Source organism: Centroberyx affinis, unplaced genomic scaffold (genome assembly GCF_046629955.1).
Source record: "Centroberyx affinis isolate AG114_WGS23_722 - 3 ecotype Tasmania unplaced genomic scaffold, CSIRO-AGI_Caff_v1 ptg002251l_1, whole genome shotgun sequence".
Taxonomy (NCBI): domain Eukaryota; kingdom Metazoa; phylum Chordata; class Actinopteri; order Beryciformes; family Berycidae; genus Centroberyx; species Centroberyx affinis.
The window spans coordinates 60,337-81,856 of record NW_027280542.1 but is presented as its reverse complement, the minus strand read 5'-3'; the positions used below and the strand labels follow the sequence as shown (position 1 = coordinate 81,856).

Here is a 21,520-nt window from a genome sequence, read left to right as displayed (position 1 = left end):
CTATAAATTAGAAAAAAAAATAGAGATTCTAAAAAGTAAGAATGCAATATTTGACACGTGAAATAAGTGACCATCAACAGTGATGCAGTAGGGTACCGACGGGCATCACTCCCCCAGTCTAAACTCCCTAGAAGTGGGCCGTGGGTGCGACCGGGCGTCACGTTACCCGTTCCTACCTCTCCTCCAGCGGGGCCTGAGAATGAGTCAACACGGGAGTCGCAGGCTTTTATTACACAGTTTAATCAACACACAAAGCTCAACGAGCCTCTCAGGTAATTCAATATACAGAGGTTTTGTGCAAGGAGAGTGGGTTCTCCTCGCACCCAGAGCCCAAGCCAGTCCCATAGCCTTTTTTTTTTTTTTTTAAAGATGTTAGCCTCTAATTCAACAATAGCAAAAACAAAAAAAACAAAAAAATAATAATGCAACCTAAAGAGTTATGTGGGGGGGAGGGGGGGGATAAAAACACAGGTTAAACTAAGAGAAAAAAAAAAAAAAAAAAACTTGCTTAAATACCTGGTCCAGAACCTCCACTTGAATGTGGAGGTGGTGGTGGTGGAGACACGGGGGTTAAGAGTTTGTGCGTGTGTGTGTCTGTGTGTGTGTCTGTGTGTGTGGTGTGTGTGTGTGTGTGTGTGTGTGTGTGTATAAAGGGGAGACAACTTGGTTACATGGCAATAGTGAGGGTGGGGGGAGTGGGAGGTGTGGGGATAAATTCAAGTGCTTTCATAGAATCCAACAGAAGAAGACCAAAATGGGCCATATACATATTTCCTCCCCATTTTATATAGCCTGCTATGATTTTTTTTTTTTTTTAAGTATTCCTTGTACAAAATACAGAGTGCCTCTCGACTCGCGTGCGGAAACGGCTTTCTTGAATTGTCACCTCTAACAGCAGGGAATGATAAAGGGAAAAAAACAAAACAAAACAAGAAAGGGTACAGAGTGTAAAAATCCCTCTATCTCATACCCCCCTCCCCCCCTCCCTGAAAAAAATGGGGGAAAAAAGTAACAAAAAGAAAAAAAAAAGGTCCCCTAAGTTTTACAGATGCTCAAAGGAATGCTTTTAGTGATAAAAATGTTTTGGAGTGAGTGGGTGAGGATTGCAGGTGTGTGTGAGTGTGTGTGTGTGCGTGTGTGTGTGTGTGTGTGGGGTGGAGGGTGGAGGGTGGGTGGTGACAGCCCAACCTGCATGGTGAGAAAATGTAAGGGGATACGGAGGTCCGACGGGAGGTGAGAGGTCACAAGGGAAGGAGGGAGGGATAGGTGGTGAAGGAGGAGGGGGGAGGGGTTACCATCGCAAGTTGAGAATATGTACACCAGAGAGGGGGGGGGGGAGAGAGAAAGAAAGAGAGAGAGCGAGAGAGAGAGAAAGAGAGAGAGGGGTAATGGGGGGGGGGGGGTGGAGGGATTTTTAACAGGTACTCTGGTGAAGGGGGGGAGGCGTGGCTCAAAGAAAGCACTCCAATGGAAACCAACAAGATCTTGTTTTAAACTTTTTCATTTGTTTGTATGTTTTTTTTTTTTTTTTTTTGTTTGTTTTCTCTTTACTTCTGAAGCTCCCCCTAACCTTACGTCGTAGAGGTGGTTGGCCATGATTTCTACCCCAACACTACATTGCATACTTTTGTGTCCATTCCCGAGCTATTCTGTTGTACCTGCAACACAAGCAGAGAGAGAGAGAGAGAGAGAGGAATGAGTTGTTTAGCCTTGTAAAGAAAATATGGGCTTATAACATTATTCAAGTAGTTACAAAGCAGCATATTAAGACAGTCAGTGGAGTTTCAGTGATCCCTTGGCTGACAAGTGCTTTCAGGGGGACTGCATCCTGCGATCAAACTGAGCTTGGTGAAAACTGCTGTCCTTGTCATTTTCCTCAAAGGACGTGAGGCGTTTTCTGATGGAAAGCTGTGTGAATAGGTCAGAATCACAAGCGCTTCTATCTGAGGGGAAATGGGATCGCAGGAACCTGGAGAGGCTGCATAATGGTGTTGTGCAACATCAGTGTCACAGATACTGATCCGATACAGGCGTCTCCCTGCATATTCAGCGCTCAGGCAGGCAGGCCGCTTAATTGTTGTTAATGACCAACTAAAAGTAGATTGCAGATATTAAAGCTGCACTGGGCAACCTGGCGGCTCCAAACGGCAGCGAGAGGTAACCGTAAAATTTGAACTTCAGGTGACATCAGTAAACTGCACACAGCAATGTACCCACACTGATTTAGGGCAAGGCGATGAAAAGAAATGACTAAAATTATCAAATGATGGGATTCAACATGTCAGAACAACCAACCAATTAGTTGACATACTATACCAATTCTGAAAATAGATAACCACTGTTCTTACAGTATAGAAGTGTGTGTGGTTCACATGTTTTCTTTTATATACCTTGTGTTTCTATTAGCTCTAGTCTATCCAGCTGGGGATAGCTGTGCTGTGGTATTTTTTCTGGTTTTGCCTTTTCATTGATTACTCAGCTAGCCCAAAAAATGGATTTGACAATAACACTTGTTGCACACCACAAATTAGCATTTAGATTCAGCACTAGAGAGTAAGAACAGCAAAGCCGTAGAGCTTCATTGTTTTTCTTTTCCCACTCAATTGCTTTGTGAAACAATCAAATTTAACTTAAACGTTATCTATTAAATCTGGTTGCTAGGGATGTAACAAATGCATTAAGATAATGGTTCAGTTTGATACACAATACTGGGTTCACAGTTTTACATTATCACGATATTTCAAACTAAATCTGAATGACTTATGGGGGAAAACAAAACAAAACACAAGTGCAAACCGTAAGCAGGGTGACACAGATACAGGTTTCTGGAAGTTAAAACTTTGTAAGATATATTTAAAGCAAATATTTTTCCAAATCTACCATGAATTTGCATGACAGAGCTTCAGGCCATCTCTGGCCAGGTTCTGACACTGGCTTTGATCAACACAGGCCGCAGCACAGCTACAGCTACACCCTGGCCAGTGAAGACAAGATGTATGACCAGTTTGCCTTGTATATTGTCTGATAAATGAAGGCCGACAACCCCAAGTGCTTTGTTGAATGTTGATGAGAGGCATTAACTACGTGAGGCGAAGAACTTACTTTTCCCTGTCCGTCTTGTAGATGCGGGCGATCTCGGGTACTAAGGGGTCGTCCGGGTTTGGGTCACACAGCAGAGAGCAGATGGACAGGAGGACTGGAGGAGACAGGGCAGAGGTTAAATGTTAATCAATCAGCACTGAGATAGAAACATGTTTTCAGACTCTCATTTCCTCCGGCTCCAACTGAGCTCTTCAACGGAGCAGGCTGGAGGGGATTGAAGAAATGTGGAGACAAAACTGATGCTGAAATGTTTAACATTTCACTTAAGAGTAAGGAGAAGTAACTCCTAGATGCTGATCTAGACTTCATAATTAAAATCCTTATTAACTGACTTACTCTTCCTTGTGCTGTGTGGATCACACAGAGCACAATGCCAAATATGGCATATTACCAAGGACTATAAAGACAATATGGAGGGAAAAAAAACAATAAACTAGATCGCCTTAGTATGTCCTGCATGACAGAGAACCTATGACACATCATTTTATTGCCAATAGTCATATACCAAAACACCAAATAATGCTTTTTCCACCTTTGTATTGCCATTGAATAGACAAAAATATCCGTCATCATACGCTGAAGCATATTCTTTTATCCAACATACTATGACATAAGAGAGACAGCATGCCATTACATTTGCTTCAACAGTTTTAGCTTTTACCAGTAGAACTTGGGAAAATATATTCTACAGTGTACATTGCGGTATATTTGTCAGAGCTATATGAGAGTTGACAATACAGACAATTGGGATTTTCAACAAGAAAATATATCTTTAAAAAAAGCAGAAACAGGAAGGTGGTTAGATAGATCCTTGTACACAAAGGCCACTATTTGTGAGCACATCAGCAAACAACCCACCGCCAGAAGAAACAAGCTAAAGCCAACATTCAGAGAGATAATACTACTGTCCAGTAGAAGCACCTCAAGATGAGAAATGATGAAATGTGCCATTTGTGGCACGCATTTCCCTTCAAATGGAAACTGAAATGTTTCCTTCATTCCCGCTACCTTGATTTTCCTCTCTCATTTAATAGTCGGCCATCATTAAAAATCACATCAACCAATTACTCATTGTTTATACAAGCATCAACAGCCCTCCATGTATCTGCAAAACCAATTAATGAGGCTACTTTGAGTTTGAACTATGTTTGAATTACGGGTAGAAGAAAATAATTCATTTTGCATCATCAAAGTTTTGACATTTTTCTTGACAGTGCACTTTAGCCCCTAAGTGTTTGAAGGCAGCCTACCTTTGGAGATGGTGAGAGCCGGAGACCACTGTGATCGCAGGATGTCAAGACAAATGCTGCCGTTGCTGTTGATATTTGGGTGGTAGATTCTTGTGGTAAATGCAACCTGCAGGTAGACAAAGAGAAAAGAAATGAGGGAGGGGGGAGGGAGAGAGAAAGGGGGGGGGGGGGGACATGACAGGAAACTGACTGATGCAAAGCTGTGGTGTGTTTTACGACTAAAAAGGCAACAGTCACGTGCCGCCGTGTGTCACAACGTTACTTTGTTCAAATGCATGATGCGTTTCTGTGCGTTTGTGTGTGTGTCTTGCTTACCTTTGGCGGTTTGAAGGGGTAGTCTGTGGGGAAGTGTATGGTCAAGAAGAATACCCCGCCCTGGTAAGGACTGTCATTCTAATGGGTAGAGAAAGAAAGCCATTCATCTCATTAGTGACTGAATTACACTAAGGACAAATACATGCACACAAAATGGAAAAAACACTGAGTCAAATGCCATGTTGGCTGTGCTTTCTTGCAGGAGCACAATTCAGGGTTAAGAGTACAGGTTTCAGAGTAAAAAGTAATGATAGGCCATTTTGTCACTATATATGCGAGCATTATTGCACAAGGAGTGCTGCAAATAAAGCAGTATGATTAAGGCTGTGACTAAGTGAATACTTACAGGTCCCATTATTGTGGCTTGCCAGTGAAACACTGAAACGAAAGCAGACAAATTGGTTATGAAACACTAAAAACATGACGTGTGGTTGACTGTTGTGGGAATAAATAATGCCACATGGAAGTGTGCCTGTCTATTTGTGCATGGGAGTAAGAGACGCTTGCATCCAGGATCAACTGAGGACAAATGTTCTTTGCTACCATAAATAACTTGTCTAAAAAAAATGCATGGACGTAAAGGATCAGACGATGGCAGTAAAGTAAACATATCTGAATTCAGCCAAATGTTCCAGGGCCTTGCATGATTGATACCAAAAATACAGGGTAGCAGGCAATTGTTACCCTGAGATGAGGAGTAATAGAAAAAGAAACTCCAGTGTCAAGTGAAAAAGGACAGCGGCAGGCCAGTGCAGCTTCCACAACGCAAACGGTGAAGACAAAAACAACCAAGGGCGCATAAACCAGCAAAGTCCGATTTGGAAGCGTTCAAACTTGTCCAATTTATGCATCCTGGCATGATCCGATGATAAATGTTGCATTGAAACGACAGGTGTGACCACAGCAATCGCGTGTTACAAGAACCACTTCCTTAGCCTACAGTGGAGTGGTTCTGCGTGATGTTGGATGGCAGAACCCGCACTATACAGGATTTGTGGATCCAATATTAAGATGTAGGGAGCAACATGGCTGTTACTGATTTATATTCCATCATGCAGTGGGAAACCAACTTTTCAGCCACAGTGGCGTGTTGATATTCAAAGATCTGCCAATCCCACATTTCTTTATAAAACAGCCCCATTTAAAATATAGATCAACTATCGAAAACACATGCTGTGACAGTAAACTCATCATTGTTCACTTGAACAGTATAAGATCCATGGAAACGTGTTACAATTGAACTAACTGATTATTACTAATATTTATACCACCCGTGTTTTTTTTTAGGTCAATTAGGCTATGGAAATATACACCTGTTGTAAACTCAGCTTCTCAATCAAGGGTGGGACTTGCAGATGGAAAACACGCAGTTTCATTACAACATGGCTTAAAATCCACTGTTGCTCCATCAAATAATAAGGCAACAGTAAACATGTCGTTCCCCAAAATGATGCCGTCTCCGTCTGCGCCAATCAGGAACCAATATGTCTCCTTGTTTTGCCCTGTAATGGTAGCGCACCCCTTTCATTAGTGCTAATTAGTGTTTGAAAATGCTGAAAGAGTGTTGTAGCTTTGTTCCCTCTGCTATACATCATACATACATACATAACAGCACCTGCCCAAACCCCCCTCCCATGACTGCTCCACCGTTTCCTCTGTGACGATGAAGATGTTGTTGTTGATGTATTACTGTGTTGTAGATTTCCGTTTTCTGCCAGTGACGTTCTGTTGATGTACCACTGTGTTGTAGCGTAATGCATGTTATGTTATGTGTAGCAGTGCATGTTATGTTTTGTTATGGACGAACGGACGGACCCGGGAGATCTATAGTCCCTCCCCTGATTTCATCAAGGGGGACAATAATACAAACAACTATTATACTGTTATATATATTGATCTAGCATATTTGTATGTTTCTTGTATGCTTTCACAGTGCATAAATGGAAAATTGTTATTGATCTGGTGACACACAGGTAAACGGGTCTCTCCTGGATGTTGCCCAAATGTACATAGTAGGGTATCTTGTAAAAGATGTGAAATTAAAACTAGTCACTCAACTTTGCTAAAAACTGGCCAACATTTAGCCTGCATAGAGGTGACTGGCCCCATCCTCATTTAATCAAACTCAAAATGTTTACTGTAATGATGGTGAAATTGTGTCACTTTAAAGACAATAATTTGGCCCACATAAATCAATTTTGTAGTTTCCACTTTATGCACCACAACCGGGTGGGTCTGACTTTTAGAGCTTGTTACCCTTAAATATCAGATAGACAGACCATTATTCACCAATGACATTTTCCTCTTGATAATGTGTAACTCTATCACTTAAAACGGGAAATTAACACCACCCACCATCCAAAGGCTGTGAAATTTTGGCTGTGAGTAAGCAAACTTACCAGCCAACTTGGTAAGTAAATGCTCATCATTTGGTGGTCATAGTCTATTCTAAAAAAAAAATCTAGTTGGCTTGAGACACAGTGAAAGGTTTGAATTTTGGAATTCACCGTCTACTGTGGCTTTTACACAGAAGTGAGTTTCCTGCCCTGCTACCGCTACTCACAAATGTGTGAGATGCACTCGAAACTTCACTCCAGTCAGAATGTGGTGGGAGACGGACAATAAGATCTTCAAGAACAACAACACGATATTCAAAGTATGAGCACAGGTGGATGGGATCATGTTAAAGAGAGTGTGGAACTGCAGGTGGGACAGGGGCTGCAGGCAGGACGTTCCCTGAGACAGAGGTAAGAAACTTCACAGGCTACATTCTGTCTCAACACAGCCAGCAGCAATACCACCAACATGGACTTTAAGGAGGGAACAACGATCTTTATTATTCAGTGGAAAAACATGCAGTAATGCAAAACTGTGTTATGTTTTAGCTTTAAGGCATGGAAATGTACATGTTGATTTCTGACCAATAACACTATCAAAGGATCATCTGCCAAAATGGCCGCCATTGTCCTTTTTTACCTGTATTTGGCAAGTGTTCATTTCACACCTTGATGGCTGATATAGACTTTGTGACGGTGTCCAATTTTCTTGCATCGCTCACTTACATTTACCTTTTCAAAAATTTGTGACGACAAGATGCTCTGATGGCCAAAGCTTTCCATTTGAAAAAGAAATCCTTTTGTTTTGTTGAAAACAACAATCATATGAGGGTTTTTGAAATTGACTTTCCAACATAAGCATCTAGCTTTTATTGACAAGAAAAAAAGGAAAACTACTTGTTTCTAAGAAAATATCTACAATATGGATCTCAGCTACACAATTCCAATAACAGGAAAACTGGTTTTAGGAAAGTATTCTCCGGGTTTCATTTGTCATAAATCATTTGCTCTAAAAAAAGAAAGAAAGGTATAGGGAGAAGGGGAATGGGGTAAATAAATAAATCTCCTTCCTGTTTATTCTTACATTACTGAAATAAAAACATTAGCTACATGAGAAATCCCCTTGTACCTGTCCTGTAAGCAAAAGTGAAACTGATACAGCTATAGCTATGGAGGTGGGAATATACACCTGTGTAATAAACCAGTCACCAGTCATTTCATAAGAAGCAGTCCAGGTATTTCCTGGATCTACTTGCTCAAAAACAAAAAGTGCTTCCTTAATTAGTTAGAATGCATTGGACACCAAACATCAGAAGCCAGCACGTTCACTGGTGCTCTTAGTTTCCTTTCTCCTCCTTCCTGCAAGTCACACGAAGTCTTGTGTAATGCATTTGAGTAAAATACTGTTACAGTCTATGGTAACCAAAATTGTTTGGACAATTTTCTGGGTCCAAATCTCACAGAACGATCTCAGAAATTCCCTTGAAAAAGCAGATCTGCTAAAAGTTAGAACTGGAGGCACGATTCACAATATTACAGCTGGAACGATAAAGTTACACAGTGAATGTAACACAGCGAATTTGGTTATGAGTGACACTTTGTTTTCTAGGGGTTGCGCGGTCTGCTATTAATGCATTGATCTAGACTAGAGGTCTGCACGGGCCTGTTTTTTCAAGGCCCTCCCGTTGCTTTTTGTGCCGCACCTGCACAATTTACTGCCGCACCAGCCCACACCTGCAAACCTTTATACCCATGCCCACCCATCAGACCATGCCCACCCACCAGACCATGCCCTCACCAATACTTACAATACAGGAAGTTGTTTGGGGCACAGCTCCATATCTACAAGGCATGTGTGAGATATTTTGTGACAATGAAGCACAAATTTGTCATAAAAAAGGATAACTCAAGACCGCAATCGCAGAGTGAGCAGGACTGTGTTGGTTTGGACAGAGAACTTACTGTCATCTCCTACTGGTCCTGCAGAACACTGGGCTGGCGGGTCCCGTGCCAAGTCATTCAACTCCTGAGACAAACAAACAAGATGTTTGGTTAGGTGTTCTGTTCTTGTGGTTCTGATGAAGTGGTGCAGAATTCACAGTATCTCCATAAGCAGTTATCCAACTATTAAAAAAACATTGTTACATTGTTGTTCCAGTGCTGGAAATGGCAACACAAACATCCAACATCAAACAAAATTAGCTCATTAAAGATCTATTACACCTATTGATGACCAATAGACTGAGTCTGCTTTTGTAAGCCACAAATCAACATACCCATTTATGAGCCCTTTAAAAAGCTGACCAATCATTGTAAACAACTTTCAAGGCCAATGCCATTGCAATGGCTACAATATCTCACTGCACTGGTAACATGGCAGACTCCAGTCCCCTAGCCATTCCTAAGACACAACATTATTACAGCACTCGATGTAACCATGACTGAGCTTTGATTGTTTGAGTGACCGCTATTACATAATGGCTTTTCCCCAGGTACTGTAGGTAGCATGACATGTGACAGTCAAACTGAGATCATGGCGACATGAAAGCAGCGGCTTTACAATAACGCCACGACAGCTTGGTAAACTGTGTGAAAGCTGCAGTTAAAACTAGCTACTTAGGTTCGACAACAAGACAGGGAGGCCAACATGGGGGACATCATGCGGGCCTGTCAGCTACATTAGGACATGGGCTAATTTAATAGTATGGCAAAAACAAATTCAGATATTAGCAATGTTAGCTTGCACATAACTAACTCAACCAAACATGGCACATGAATAGCGAAATGCTGCTCGCCTCTGCTGTCAGCGACATGACATCAAAGGCAAACGACGCGTGGGGCCTGTTTCTAGCGAACTATAGTTACTGCTAGCTGGTTAACTTATCTGTCAAATCAAGGAGGAGGCTAAGTAAGGTTAGGTAACGTTAGCCGTCGCCAAATATTTTGCTACACTCACTACGCACTAACTAAGGATATATGTTATCAGAAAGCGCTAAGCTAACTAGTTTACAATAAAAACGATGTAGACGAGAACCCTTTAGCTCAACTAGGTAGCTAACAACCGAGACAGATACTACAGATAGCCAGATACAGCTAACACACTAGCGTCAGCCATTGAGCCGATACCGTTAGCTAGCAGAAGTCGTAGCTGGTTGATACAACCCTTTTTAGCTAGCATGGAATGTATTCACGGTAAGCCTAGGGTAGGTGGCCAATATTAGCCAAACATATCCAAGAATGGCTAACCTAACGGCAAGTTAACATAAGTCAGCGGCTGAGTTAGCTCGAGCTGGCCCATTTGTAGCAACGCTTCAAATGGGCCAGCAACATTAGTGAACACCGAAAAGCGGCGCATTGCTGCCCTCCCTGTCGTCACTCGCTATTGAGAGACTTTACCGTTCCGTTAGCTGGAAGTTGAAAGCTGAACCCTATTTAGTCAATATTCTTACATTTTCCTCACTAATAAATGTCAGACAAGCATCAGATGCGCAACCGTGGATATAAATCCCTAACCAAACTGCGAAATATTAGGCCTCGTCGTTGACTTCCTTACCTTGTGAATTCTTTTCAGAGCCATTGTTGTGCTAGCGCTGCTGTCACGGAAAACGTGCGATTAAAATGGCGATTGATGTAACTGCCCGGTGGGTAATACTACGAAATATATATCATAGAATACCGCTGATGTACACTCAAATCACTGATCGCTATCAGAAGGGGCCACCAATATAATTTCGAGGCGAAACTGAAAGATACAAGGGGTAGAACCGCGGTCCTTCCTCCTACTGCAGCGGCTACCAAATCACACTCTCCTGCGCTGTTGGTAGAAAGCCTTCCGCCGACATGCGCAACTGTAACGGTCTTTCAATGCGCGCCCACGCGCATTGAAAGCGTACAAGTGCAACTCACGTCATTTTGGCTCCACGCAAGCGACGGGCAGGTCGTTAATTCACATTGGCTGAACGGAGCCAAAATGTCTTCCCAGCACATATTTTGCACTGAGGCGAGCTCATGGGAGCCCGTACAAAATGGTTTACTACTAGACATTTAGTGTGCGTTTTCAAGGACATACAGAAAATGGAAATGTAATAAGTTTAAATAATTCTCGACCCACTGGTTGCATTTTCCGAGCGGCACTAGACATTTTTAGGGGAAGTGTAATACAAATCGTATACTCTCCGGGCTTTAAGCGCGGAGTGATATGATCGTAAGGGCAAACCAGGCTGTCATCGCGATACCAGTGTAGGTACACTTGTAGGCTTATTTTGAGGAAGTGTTGCTTTCCTCTTTAGTCTGCATTCAGACCTACAATAACTGTACACAAAGATAGCAGACAGTTTAAGTGCAGGATTGATACATCTTATTTGCTAAGGCCAGTATTTAATAGAATTAGTCTTCAAACACACATTCCTTACACATAAATACAAATTTAAAGCAGAAGTTAATGTAGTCCAAGCGTTTATGCCATTTTTCTTCAGCTGCAGGTGTGAAGTCACCGGCCCAGAGATAGACAGCAGAGCACTTCAGGTAGGCTAAAGGTTTTCTAACAAAACTGGTGTAGGAACGGGCCTCTTATTTATTGACAGCCTGTATCTGCTGGACAATGCCACCTTTTTGTATACATGAGGTGGTCCTAGGAACTAACAAACACCAAGTTTGATAATTGAGGACAAGACAGCATTCCAGTTCAAAATAATGAGTCTTTATTAAATAAAAATAATGTGCACTGTAAAAGAAGGCTGCAATAAAACTGGATTAGTAAAATATGAGTTTATTCCACGATAATTTCAAAGGACAAAAAAATGACTGGCAGATCTCACATGCACAGATACCTTAACAGCAATATCCAACTTATTAATGTATTCATACCTTGACCTTAGTTATTCTTACCACACCACAACATGCAGTGAGAGGGAACTTCTTGACCTCTAGCCTCCTGCGACAGAGGGCCTCTCCACTCGAAATCAAAGAAATACAAATGTGTCAGTAAAACCTATGCATGTGACAAAGAGGTATGGTTAGTTATGGCAGGCTTAAGTTACCATAGATGGACAAGGAAAATATCAATAATACGCTTAATTTTACAAATGAAACAGAACTATAATAAGTAGAAAAAAGAGAACAAAAGCAAACCAAGGAGTACAACTCCTACAACAAAGCTGGGGTATGGTCAACCCCACTGCAGGCCGCACACTGCCTGTATTAGACAACAGATAGCTATACAAGCAAAGGGCTTCGACATTGCAACAGCACTGACTAATTATCCAGTTAAGAAATACCAACATATCTCTCAAGACTGGTATGAAACACTTAAGGGTCACTGAAGCCACCAAAATCAATAGTGCAGTTTTACAGGACCTCCAGACTGCGGTTATATGGGACTCAGGATCAACTCCCATCAAATAAAACTGCCTTTCTCTCCCTAACTGATATTCCATTGGTTTAGACTTTTGAATGATCTGTCACTGTGTCCTGCCCCCAGCATCCTGTTTCAACAGGAAATACATCAAATCAAGGATTTCCGAAAATAGAGTCCAATATCTCTTTCCATGGCCACACAGACGATACCCAGCTCTCCAGTTCTTACTTTTAAAGAACAGATAAAGAGAGTGGTCCAGTCATGTTTCCTACAGCTGAGTAATACATAAAATATCAAGTCATTTTAATCCCTCACAGATGTAGAGATGGTCATTTATGCTACTATCTCATCTCTCTCAGGTTATTGCAACTTCCTCTGTTCTTGCCTCAGTCAAAAGTCACTCTCAAGTCTCCACCTCATTCAGAATGCAGCAGCTAGGATTTTATCAAAAAAATCTTTAAAATAATAACAACTCTATATCTCAAAGCTACAATCTACATATGTAAGCAAGACTTTATTGTCCCTAATAGGAAATTTGGTTTGTGACAAACTTCACATGACTATACATAAACAAGAAACAGAAACATACAAGACAGAATACAGAAATATATAAAACAGCTTAAAACACAACAATGGAGAGAGCGGTAGTCTGAATGAATAGGGAAGTACTGTAAGGCTTCAAATCCTGGCCCTGTGTGAAGTTTGCATGTTCTCCCCATGTTCACGTGGGTTTCCTCCCACAGTCCACACACATGTAGGTCAGGTGGATTGGAGAGTCTAAATTGCCATTAGGTATGAATGTGAGTTACTGTCTGTCTCTCTGTGTTGGTCTTGTGAAGGACTGGTGACCTGTCCAGGGTGTTTCAGAAATCCAGTGCATGCTGGGATAGGCTCCAGCCCCACGTGACCCTGAAAAAGAATAAGGGTAAAGACAGTGAATATAAACCAGGCGACTATAGAGACTGACCTTTTATATTCAAATGGACTTTATTTAAATTTATGTTAGCCTGTGAACCTTAAAATGTCCCCATGTCCCCTGTGAGAGCTCCCAGTGTCTTTTATTCCTTGTCAGTGGAACAGCTTCAGGGTTTGGTTCTTGATAACATGACAGATTGTTGGCTTTCTTGTCTCTGGTTTGTAGGAATTAATTTTATGGATTAGATTACAGTACATGTATTTCTGGATTCCTGCTGCTGTTTTAGTCTGAGTAAGTAAAGTTACCCTGTTACTGATTACTGGGTGGGAACAAACTCGCATCCTGATTCACTTCAAGTCGAATCTTTAGGCAATATCTTGTTTGCAGCAAATATTAAGAGCACATACACAACACTGACTGATTATTTGATTGATTTTATTTCTGTGGTATGTGTTCTCCAGCCCACATGGTCTTATAAGACAAGACACATCCATATATCACCTTGCAATATGTGTGTATAACAAAGATCTTCCTAAACAAATTATATCACACAACACAGTACATTGGTGTCCCCGCTGGCTTTACTGATAAAGTTTTGCCACATCAGCTGATCATACAATAGGACAATAGAACATGAAATTAATTTCACTTTCACTTTCTCCCAAATCACATGGACGATTCTTTCCTCCTGGTGTACCACTGGTCCATCCTGTTTGTACAGTTAATGGTAATGCACAGAGAGAGCTTTGGCTTCTGGACAAGTTTTGAGTGGCATGCACTTCTGACAGTAGTTGACATGACAAATAACATAACTATTAACAGCAGCTGACCCTTAAAGAACTAGAGTGTGGTAATAATGATAATAATGATAATGATAACAATAATAATAATAATGATGATGATAATAATAATAATAATGATAATCTAAGCCTATGGTGCAAGTGATTTGACAGTGATATTGTAAGTTTGATTCATCGTTTTGGAAAAGTTCTACATCTCGACGATTTAGTTTATTTGTTTATTACAAGGATCCCCATTAGCTGACGCCTAGACGACCAGCTAGTCTCCCTGGGGTCCAAGACAACATTACAACATTACATGATACACATACAGAAAACGCTAACAAACAAAAGAAACAAGAAAAACCAAAACATGAATCTAAAACCAAGACAAGACAACATTACGCACAACACATAGACCTTAAAATTAACATCTGGACAGCACAAGACATTGAATTAAAACAATAGAATATTTTGGTAACAGTCCTGTAACTGCAGGTGAAATGTTGCCTGACATATTGACATTTGAAAAATTTCCAATTTGTCCTGATGGTGGAGCTATTCAGCATGGCCCCATGGCCCCTTGCAAACAGGTAGGCCTATGTGAAGTTTGGATGGTCTAGCATTAAGCATTTAGGAAATCTGTCTCTTCCTGTGCGTCTTCACCGTGAACTTCTTTTGTGCACCAAAGCTAAATGGTTACAAGTATCAAAATTCTGTGACACAAAGACGATGTAGGCAGTTGAAATATGCTTTGTGTAAAATTTGGTGGCAATTAAGACAACTTTGTAGGAGAAATTAAAAAAAATAGTTGCTGTTGCAGGGTTGGCCTGATGGTGGCGCTGAGGAGCGCAACCACATGTTGTCTGTCACACTTTGTCACAAATGCATATTTGAAGTTTGGTTACTCTACCATCAAGTGTTCAGGACTCACTTCCTCATTGTGCATCTTCACCATCAAATTCAGTTGTGCACCACACCCAAACGCTTTGGATTTTCAAAACTCTGGGTAATAGCCAAAATCTAGGGAGTCCATATATGCTGTGTGCAAAATTTAGTTGAGATTGGATCAACTTTGCGGGAAAAATAGCGAAAAATTGGTTTTGCGTAAAGGTCAAAATGGCGGAAAACTGTCACAACTGAAATGAAAACCATGCAATGGATTTGTGTTGAGCCACTGAATCTGAGAAACAAATGACTGATTCTAGGCCTTATGATCTAATAGTTACTGGCCGAAGAATAACAAGAAGAAGAAGAAGAAGAAGAAGAAGAAGAAGGCTTCCTATTGAGCCTTCTGGAGGCATCCTGGTCCTAATTCAACCAAACACCTATGATAACCATTCCTTGTAAAATCCAATATATAGGTTTCTACATATGTGAATCTAATGGGATAGTTAAAATCAGATGTGTGTTGGTAATGGCTCTTTGTACAGATCAAAGTAGGTTGAGTATAGCAGAGTCACTCCTGACATAGAGTTAGACATTTATACCCAAACTTGACCAGACTCAACTGGTTCACATGGGCTCAGGCAATATTTATTATGTAAGATAAGTAATATTGCAGATTAGCTATTCATCATTCAAAATGTATTAACATTTTCAGGCTTTAGTTGGGTTTGGGCTCACAAATACGTAGACCTAATAAACCCAATACTCTTAAAAGGGATGTGTCATTTTTGACACATCTGTCTTCTTTGGGACAAAACACATTGGTGTTACTTTCCAACATCTATCTACAGTAGATGTGTTAATAACAACATATGTTGTGTTAAAATGCACTGTCACTGACGTGTTGTGTTGAAAAGTAATACAACTGTGTGCTGTCCCAAAGAAGACAATGTGCTAAAAATGACACATCCTTTTTAAGAATGAAGCATCTGTGTTTTGAATGGAGGTCAACTGTTTTGTCTGAATAGTGGACAGACCTACTTGGTTCCAATACAGAGAGTGTGAGTGAGTCCATTCTCTCACATAGACATATGCTGTAGCCTGGTAAAGACCTAAAAGACCTTTCATCACAATTACATGACCTTTAGCCTTGGGTTGACCGAAAATGGCATCTTATAAAAAGAAGTACTACAGGGCCATGTAATGTGTAATCTATCACTCTGTCAAACACACTTCTACACGCATACAGGCACACACAGACACACACACACATACTGTATAGCATACATACACATACACACACACAGTTGTTGTGGTGGAGGAAAGCCCTGCAATCAATGCCTCCACAGGATGGCAGTATGAGTCTGCGTGTGTGTGTGTGTGTGTGTGTGTGTGTGTGTGTGCGTGCGTGCGTGCGTGCGTGTGTATGAGAGAGAGAGTGATGTGTGCGTGTGTGTATCTGCGTGGGAGTTCCTCCTTTCGCCATTCCGGGGTGTTGCCGGCCGCACCGCACAGCTACAGAGGCGTCCTGGAGAGGTAGAGCCTGCGCGCCTCCCCCCCACCCCCCTCCCTCTGTCTCTCTCTCTCTCTCTCTCTCTCTCTGTCTCTCTCTCTCTTCAAGGCGTCTCTTCACCCTCTAACCTCCAGAGTCCACCCCCCACCCCGCTCCACCACCATCACCCCCCGCCATCCCCGCCCCCCTCCCCATCCACCCCCTCAAAAAAAAGAAAAAAAAAGAAAAAAAAGAATTCGGGATCCAAAGCATGCCACAACAGCAGCTAGGTATCCGCCTATCCTCCCCCAAAGTCACCGCAGGCGCAGCAGCAGGCTTCCCCCGTCCGAGAGAGAGCGGCGGAGATTCCACCGAGTGATGCCACTGCTGCAGCGGCAGAAGCAGCCAGCGACCGCCGCGCACACTCCCGACGCCCGCCCGAGGACCCCGCTGCGCCGCCACAGCCTCGGCCCTTGACGGAGGAAGAAGAAGAAGAAACAAGAAGGAGAAGAAGAGGAAGAGAGACAGAGAGCCCCCTCTCCCCCTCTCACCCCCCCCCTTCCCTCGGCTCTGGTCCCGTTCCCGTCCCGACTCCAGGATGTCCGACTGCAACGCGAGTCCCGCCGACCGGGTGATCAAATGTAGGCATGCCACGAAAAAAAAAAAAAAAAAAAAAAAAACATCCTGCACGGCCAGTGAGCACTACCTCTGTGCCAGTAATTCTGCTCATCTGTCTCATTTTTCTGTTTGCATCCCTTATTGTTGCACCGGTGCCTCTTATATTCGCACGTTTATTTTTGTTCATCCATCCCTATTTTTTTTTTTTTTTTTATTATAGTACCTTATAATAAAGCCTATTTGGATGGCGAGTCACCATGCATGTGCCTTCTGAACCTTTTGGGGGGGGGGGGGGGGAGAGGGGTGTGTGTGCTTTGGGGTGGGGGGGTATCCAGCACGATACGCCATAATCAGGGTCTTCCCTCGTTATTCTATTAGAATTCACCCCCTCACCAAGGCATTACCCCATTTTCTAACGGGGGGGATCTCTCTCTCCCTCTATGTATAGCCGAGGCTCATTGTGCGACACCCTTGTGCTGCATGAGCTCCCGTTTACGCGCTCCCACTCCTAGCGGTGGTTTCGCGTTACTGAATAATACCCGACAGAGAGAGACGGAGAGAGTGATAGAGGGAGAGAAAGAGCAGAGAGAGCGAGCGAGCGAGAGAGAGAGCGAGAGGGAGAGAGAGAGAGATCAGCATCTTGTTCCAATGAAACATCAAGCAGTTTGACGATGACAGCGAAAGGCAGACTTAAAGGTAAAAAAAAACAAACAAACAAGAAATGTTATCCGTAATATGCGATCTTTGGCGTTTTGTTCTGGTTCTGGTTGTGCTGTGGATGTGGTTGTGGATGTGGATGGTGTCACGGGATGATGTTGCATGAATCCCTTGTAAGCGGCGATGTAAAAAAGAGAGGGAGAGGGAGAGAGAGGGAGGGAAAGATGCTTTGGGGGACTTGTCACTTGGAGGGTTGTTTAGAGTTTTTTTTGTCTTATATATCTCCCGCTGCCCATCATGCTGACACCTATGCGCTCGACGAGCCGACTACTTCCATAACGTGGCCTACATCGGCGATCTAGATTTATTTTTAGACAGCCAAATGTGAGCCAGCGTCAGGTAATCGATCGGTTTGAACGGTAGGTAGGTAGGATGACAACTTCGCGAGGGGCCGAGGGCGCACCTTGATACCCTTCAGTCCGCTTCTAATTCTAGGGGCCTAGAATAAAACCAGCCGTAGTATCCGTCTGTAGTAGTCTTATTTTGAAGGCTGATGTTTGCTGATGTGACGTTGAAAAACAGAATGCACATGACGGGCCTACGTGCCGTTTTAAGTCGACGTTTTGTCAGTGTATATAGGGCTGAATGTCAGAGGGAAAATGTGCCTCTCGGTCTCGCGTGTCTCCGTACAGGTTCCCCCTCTTCTCTCACTGAGTGTCAAATGAGAGACAAAATGGAGTTTAGGGATGCTGAGCTGCGTATGGGAGCCTATTGCCCGAACGAGGAGGATGCATACAGCCCCTAATGCTGTTACTGCATCATTGGATTATGGCATATTTTATGTGTTTATGAGAGTGTCTCTTTACGCGTGGGCGGTTATAGGAGGGGGGTTGGGGGGTGAGGGGGGGGGGGGGGGGGGGGGCGACGGGGAGAGAGAGGGGGTGCACCGTTCGGTTTATTATCCACGGAGCTGCACGGATTGTCGTGCTTATCGGGTCACAACAACGCTGGCAGTGGCGTTCCACGACACGCAGCCTGTCACATGCGACGGTGCCTGGCTGTCTCGCTCACTGCCCCCCCCCTCCCGCCCCCCCTCCTTAATAAACTCACAAGGTCTCTCTGCTGGAAGAAGCCGGAGCTGACAGTTGGACGCGCTGCTCGGGCATACCCGGGTATTCCGTGCGTGCAGTCGTGCATTGATGGAGGTGGGGGGGGGGGGGGGGGGGGGGGGGGGCTTTCTTGTGCTCTTGCCCATAAATGCATGTGCATATGCCTACCATGTCCGTGTGTATCTGGTTTCTGATGTGTGTGTGTGTGTGTGCACTTGTGCAGGGGTGCTGCTATGGAATTCTGGGCCCCCTGACAAGATATGACACTAGCCCCCAATATCCATCTAGTTTAGAACAGTGTCACCTCTCCTGTCTGAAGGGCCCCTTCTTGCTTGGGCCCTCCTGAAAATATTCCCTTGTTTCCCCCAACTAGCGGCGCCCCTGTGCATGTGCATGTGTATGTGTGTGTGTGTGTGTGTGTTTGTATGTGTGCGCCGTAACGCAGCTGGGCCACCGGAGCTCAGCTGCATCAATAGTGGAACAAACTAAGCGGCCTATATCCCCATACACATCATCCATCACACACACACACACATGCCCTCGCACAAACTCACACACTCACACACACACACACACACACACACACGTAAATGCACCTTCTCTCACAAATATGCAGCAAAAATAATCACACAGCAGTTCATCAGTCAGGTGAGAATGATTCAGGAGAAAGCATGGTGTGTATGTGTTTGGGTGAGTGTGAGTGTGTGGGGGGGGGCATAGATCAACTCCAGTGAAACCTCCGTTCTACCAGACAGACAGCGGACGGCCGTCCCCATGTTACGGATGTGTGTGTTAGCGGTGCAGAGAGATGATGGGGCTGCGGAGACCAAAGGACAAAGCACACTGAGAGGAATGAACAGAGAGGCGACAGGCTGGGAGTGTGGGGGCGAGGTGAGGGAGAGAGGGAAGGAGAGAATGTGACAAGGCCACGGAGGAGGTGAAGTAGCTGGGGAGAGAGAGAGAGAGAGAGAGAGAGGAGGGGAAGTCGTGTTTCACATCGCTGAGGGACAGAACAGCATCCCCTGACCTAACCAATGGGCTTCTTCTCACACCCTTTTTTTGATTCAGGGACTTCTCATGCAAACTGTACGTGTGTGAAAAACAAGCCGGCTTCAGAGCCAAGATGTGTGAATGTGACTCTTACTTTCAGAGTTTGGTTACTGTATTTTCAGTTGTGCAGTTGTAATCGCAGTTGGTGGAAGAAATGATTCGACTGGACACGGCCTTTTGAATTGTATGTGCATAAGGCAGAATAGATTAGGCATGAATAGAATAGAATAGAATAGAATAGAATAGAATAGAAACTCAGTATGAATTCTGTTACAATGGTCCACACGGTCTTTAGCATTAGTATCACAGTAGAGGGACATGATGCTATCAATCCTCTTCTTCTGTCACTGCTGATAAAAGAAACCCTTTTCCATGAATCAACAGGCAGGAATCTTGGGATGTGCAAAATCTGGACTTAATGTTATCTGCTGAGTCGGGGCAACATCCTGATGATTGCCTGAAATGCCATGCTAGCATTATTAGCGTTCCTTACTGCAGCCAAATTGTCAAAGTGTCCCTTTAAGAAATGGACAGTTTCAGAGTTTCAGAGGTGGTATTTGTCTATTGGAAGTTTTGACCTTTTAAACATATCAGTGATTGCGTGAAGAGTGATCACCAGGGCTGAGTGGGGCCATAGCCGACATGCACACATGCAAGCATGCACTCATGCATGCACGATCACACACACACACACACACACGCCACCTCTGGCAAGGCTCGGGGCACATTGGACATATTTCCTTTTAGTGTAACATGCTGTCCCATTCCCCCACGGTTCCCTGAAGCCCTGTGTGAGCTGCATTACTGCTTGTGGGTGTGTGTGTTTGTGATTGTGTGTGTGTGTGTGTGTGGCGGGTTGGGGTGTCATCCTTGTGAGCCAGGGGTCCCACCTTGACAGGTCTCTCTTTGCCCTATGGGCAGGGTGGCAGGGCAAGGGCTATTTATAGATGAGGTACTCCAGAGAGAGAGGGAGAGAGAGAGAGAGAGAGGGAGAGAGAGAGATAGAGAGGGATTGTCTAATGAGGACAGGCTGTTAGGGGATGGGCCGTTGTTTCTCTCCGTGTGTGTGTGTGTGTGTATGTGTGTGTGTGTGTGTCTGTATGTGTGAACGTGTGTGTATGTGTCTGTGTACACAGATGGCGCTTCATGTGTGTAGTGTGCATTAATTGAATAACTTCAAACGAATCTTTAGTCGCCCCCCACCCCCCCACCACCACCACCTTCAAAGACCCATGGATCTGTGTTAGCTGATCTGGGTCAAAGATGGTGGAGGGATACACACACACACACACACACACACACACAACATGCATGTGCATAGTCGCATCTCTCTCTTATGCACCCTGATTTCTGCTCTCTCGCTCTCTCTCTCTCTCTCTCTCTCTCTCTCTCTCTCTCTCTCTATGTCTCTCTCCTCTCATTCGCTGCTCTCATTCTTTCATCCCTCTGTTCCTCCCTCCTTCATTTATTCATGCAGAGACAGGCGGTGGGATGAACTGATCTCGGGAGATGTGTACAATCACTTTAGACGGGGTCCTGGAGAGGGCAACACGTTCCAACATACACACACACACACACACACACATGCAGGCATTCCATCACTGCTGATCGATGTCACTAGATGGACATCTATTGGACAGATGCAGTCTAAA

General features: G+C 43.6%; 1 protein-coding gene across 1 annotated transcript; it reads right to left on the bottom strand.

The window, feature by feature from the left end:
• Positions 1 to 231: 231 nt before the first annotated feature.
• LOC139655406 (ubiquitin-conjugating enzyme E2 D2) lies at positions 232 to 10,806 on the bottom strand. Its single transcript, XM_071532802.1, has 7 exons — positions 10,557 to 10,806; positions 8,966 to 9,029; positions 5,014 to 5,045; positions 4,668 to 4,745; positions 4,353 to 4,458; positions 3,103 to 3,196; positions 232 to 1,658 (listed from the first exon to the last, which is right to left on the bottom strand). The coding sequence occupies exons 1-7, from the start codon at positions 10,578 to 10,580 to the stop codon at positions 1,613 to 1,615; spliced, it is 444 nt and encodes a 147-aa protein (XP_071388903.1). The 5' UTR covers positions 10,581 to 10,806; the 3' UTR covers positions 232 to 1,612.
• Between the last annotated feature and the right edge of the window lie 10,714 nt (positions 10,807 to 21,520).

Coding starts and splice junctions, on each gene's coding strand:
- LOC139655406 (XM_071532802.1), bottom strand. CDS start 10,580: ATGGCTCTGAAAAGAATTCACAAG. Junction 9,030..10,556: donor CTCTGAAAAGAATTCACAAG/GTAAGGAAGTCA, acceptor TGTTTGTCTCAG/GAGTTGAATGACTTGGCACG. Junction 5,046..8,965: donor AGGACCAGTAGGAGATGACA/GTAAGTTCTCTG, acceptor CTTTCGTTTCAG/TGTTTCACTGGCAAGCCACA.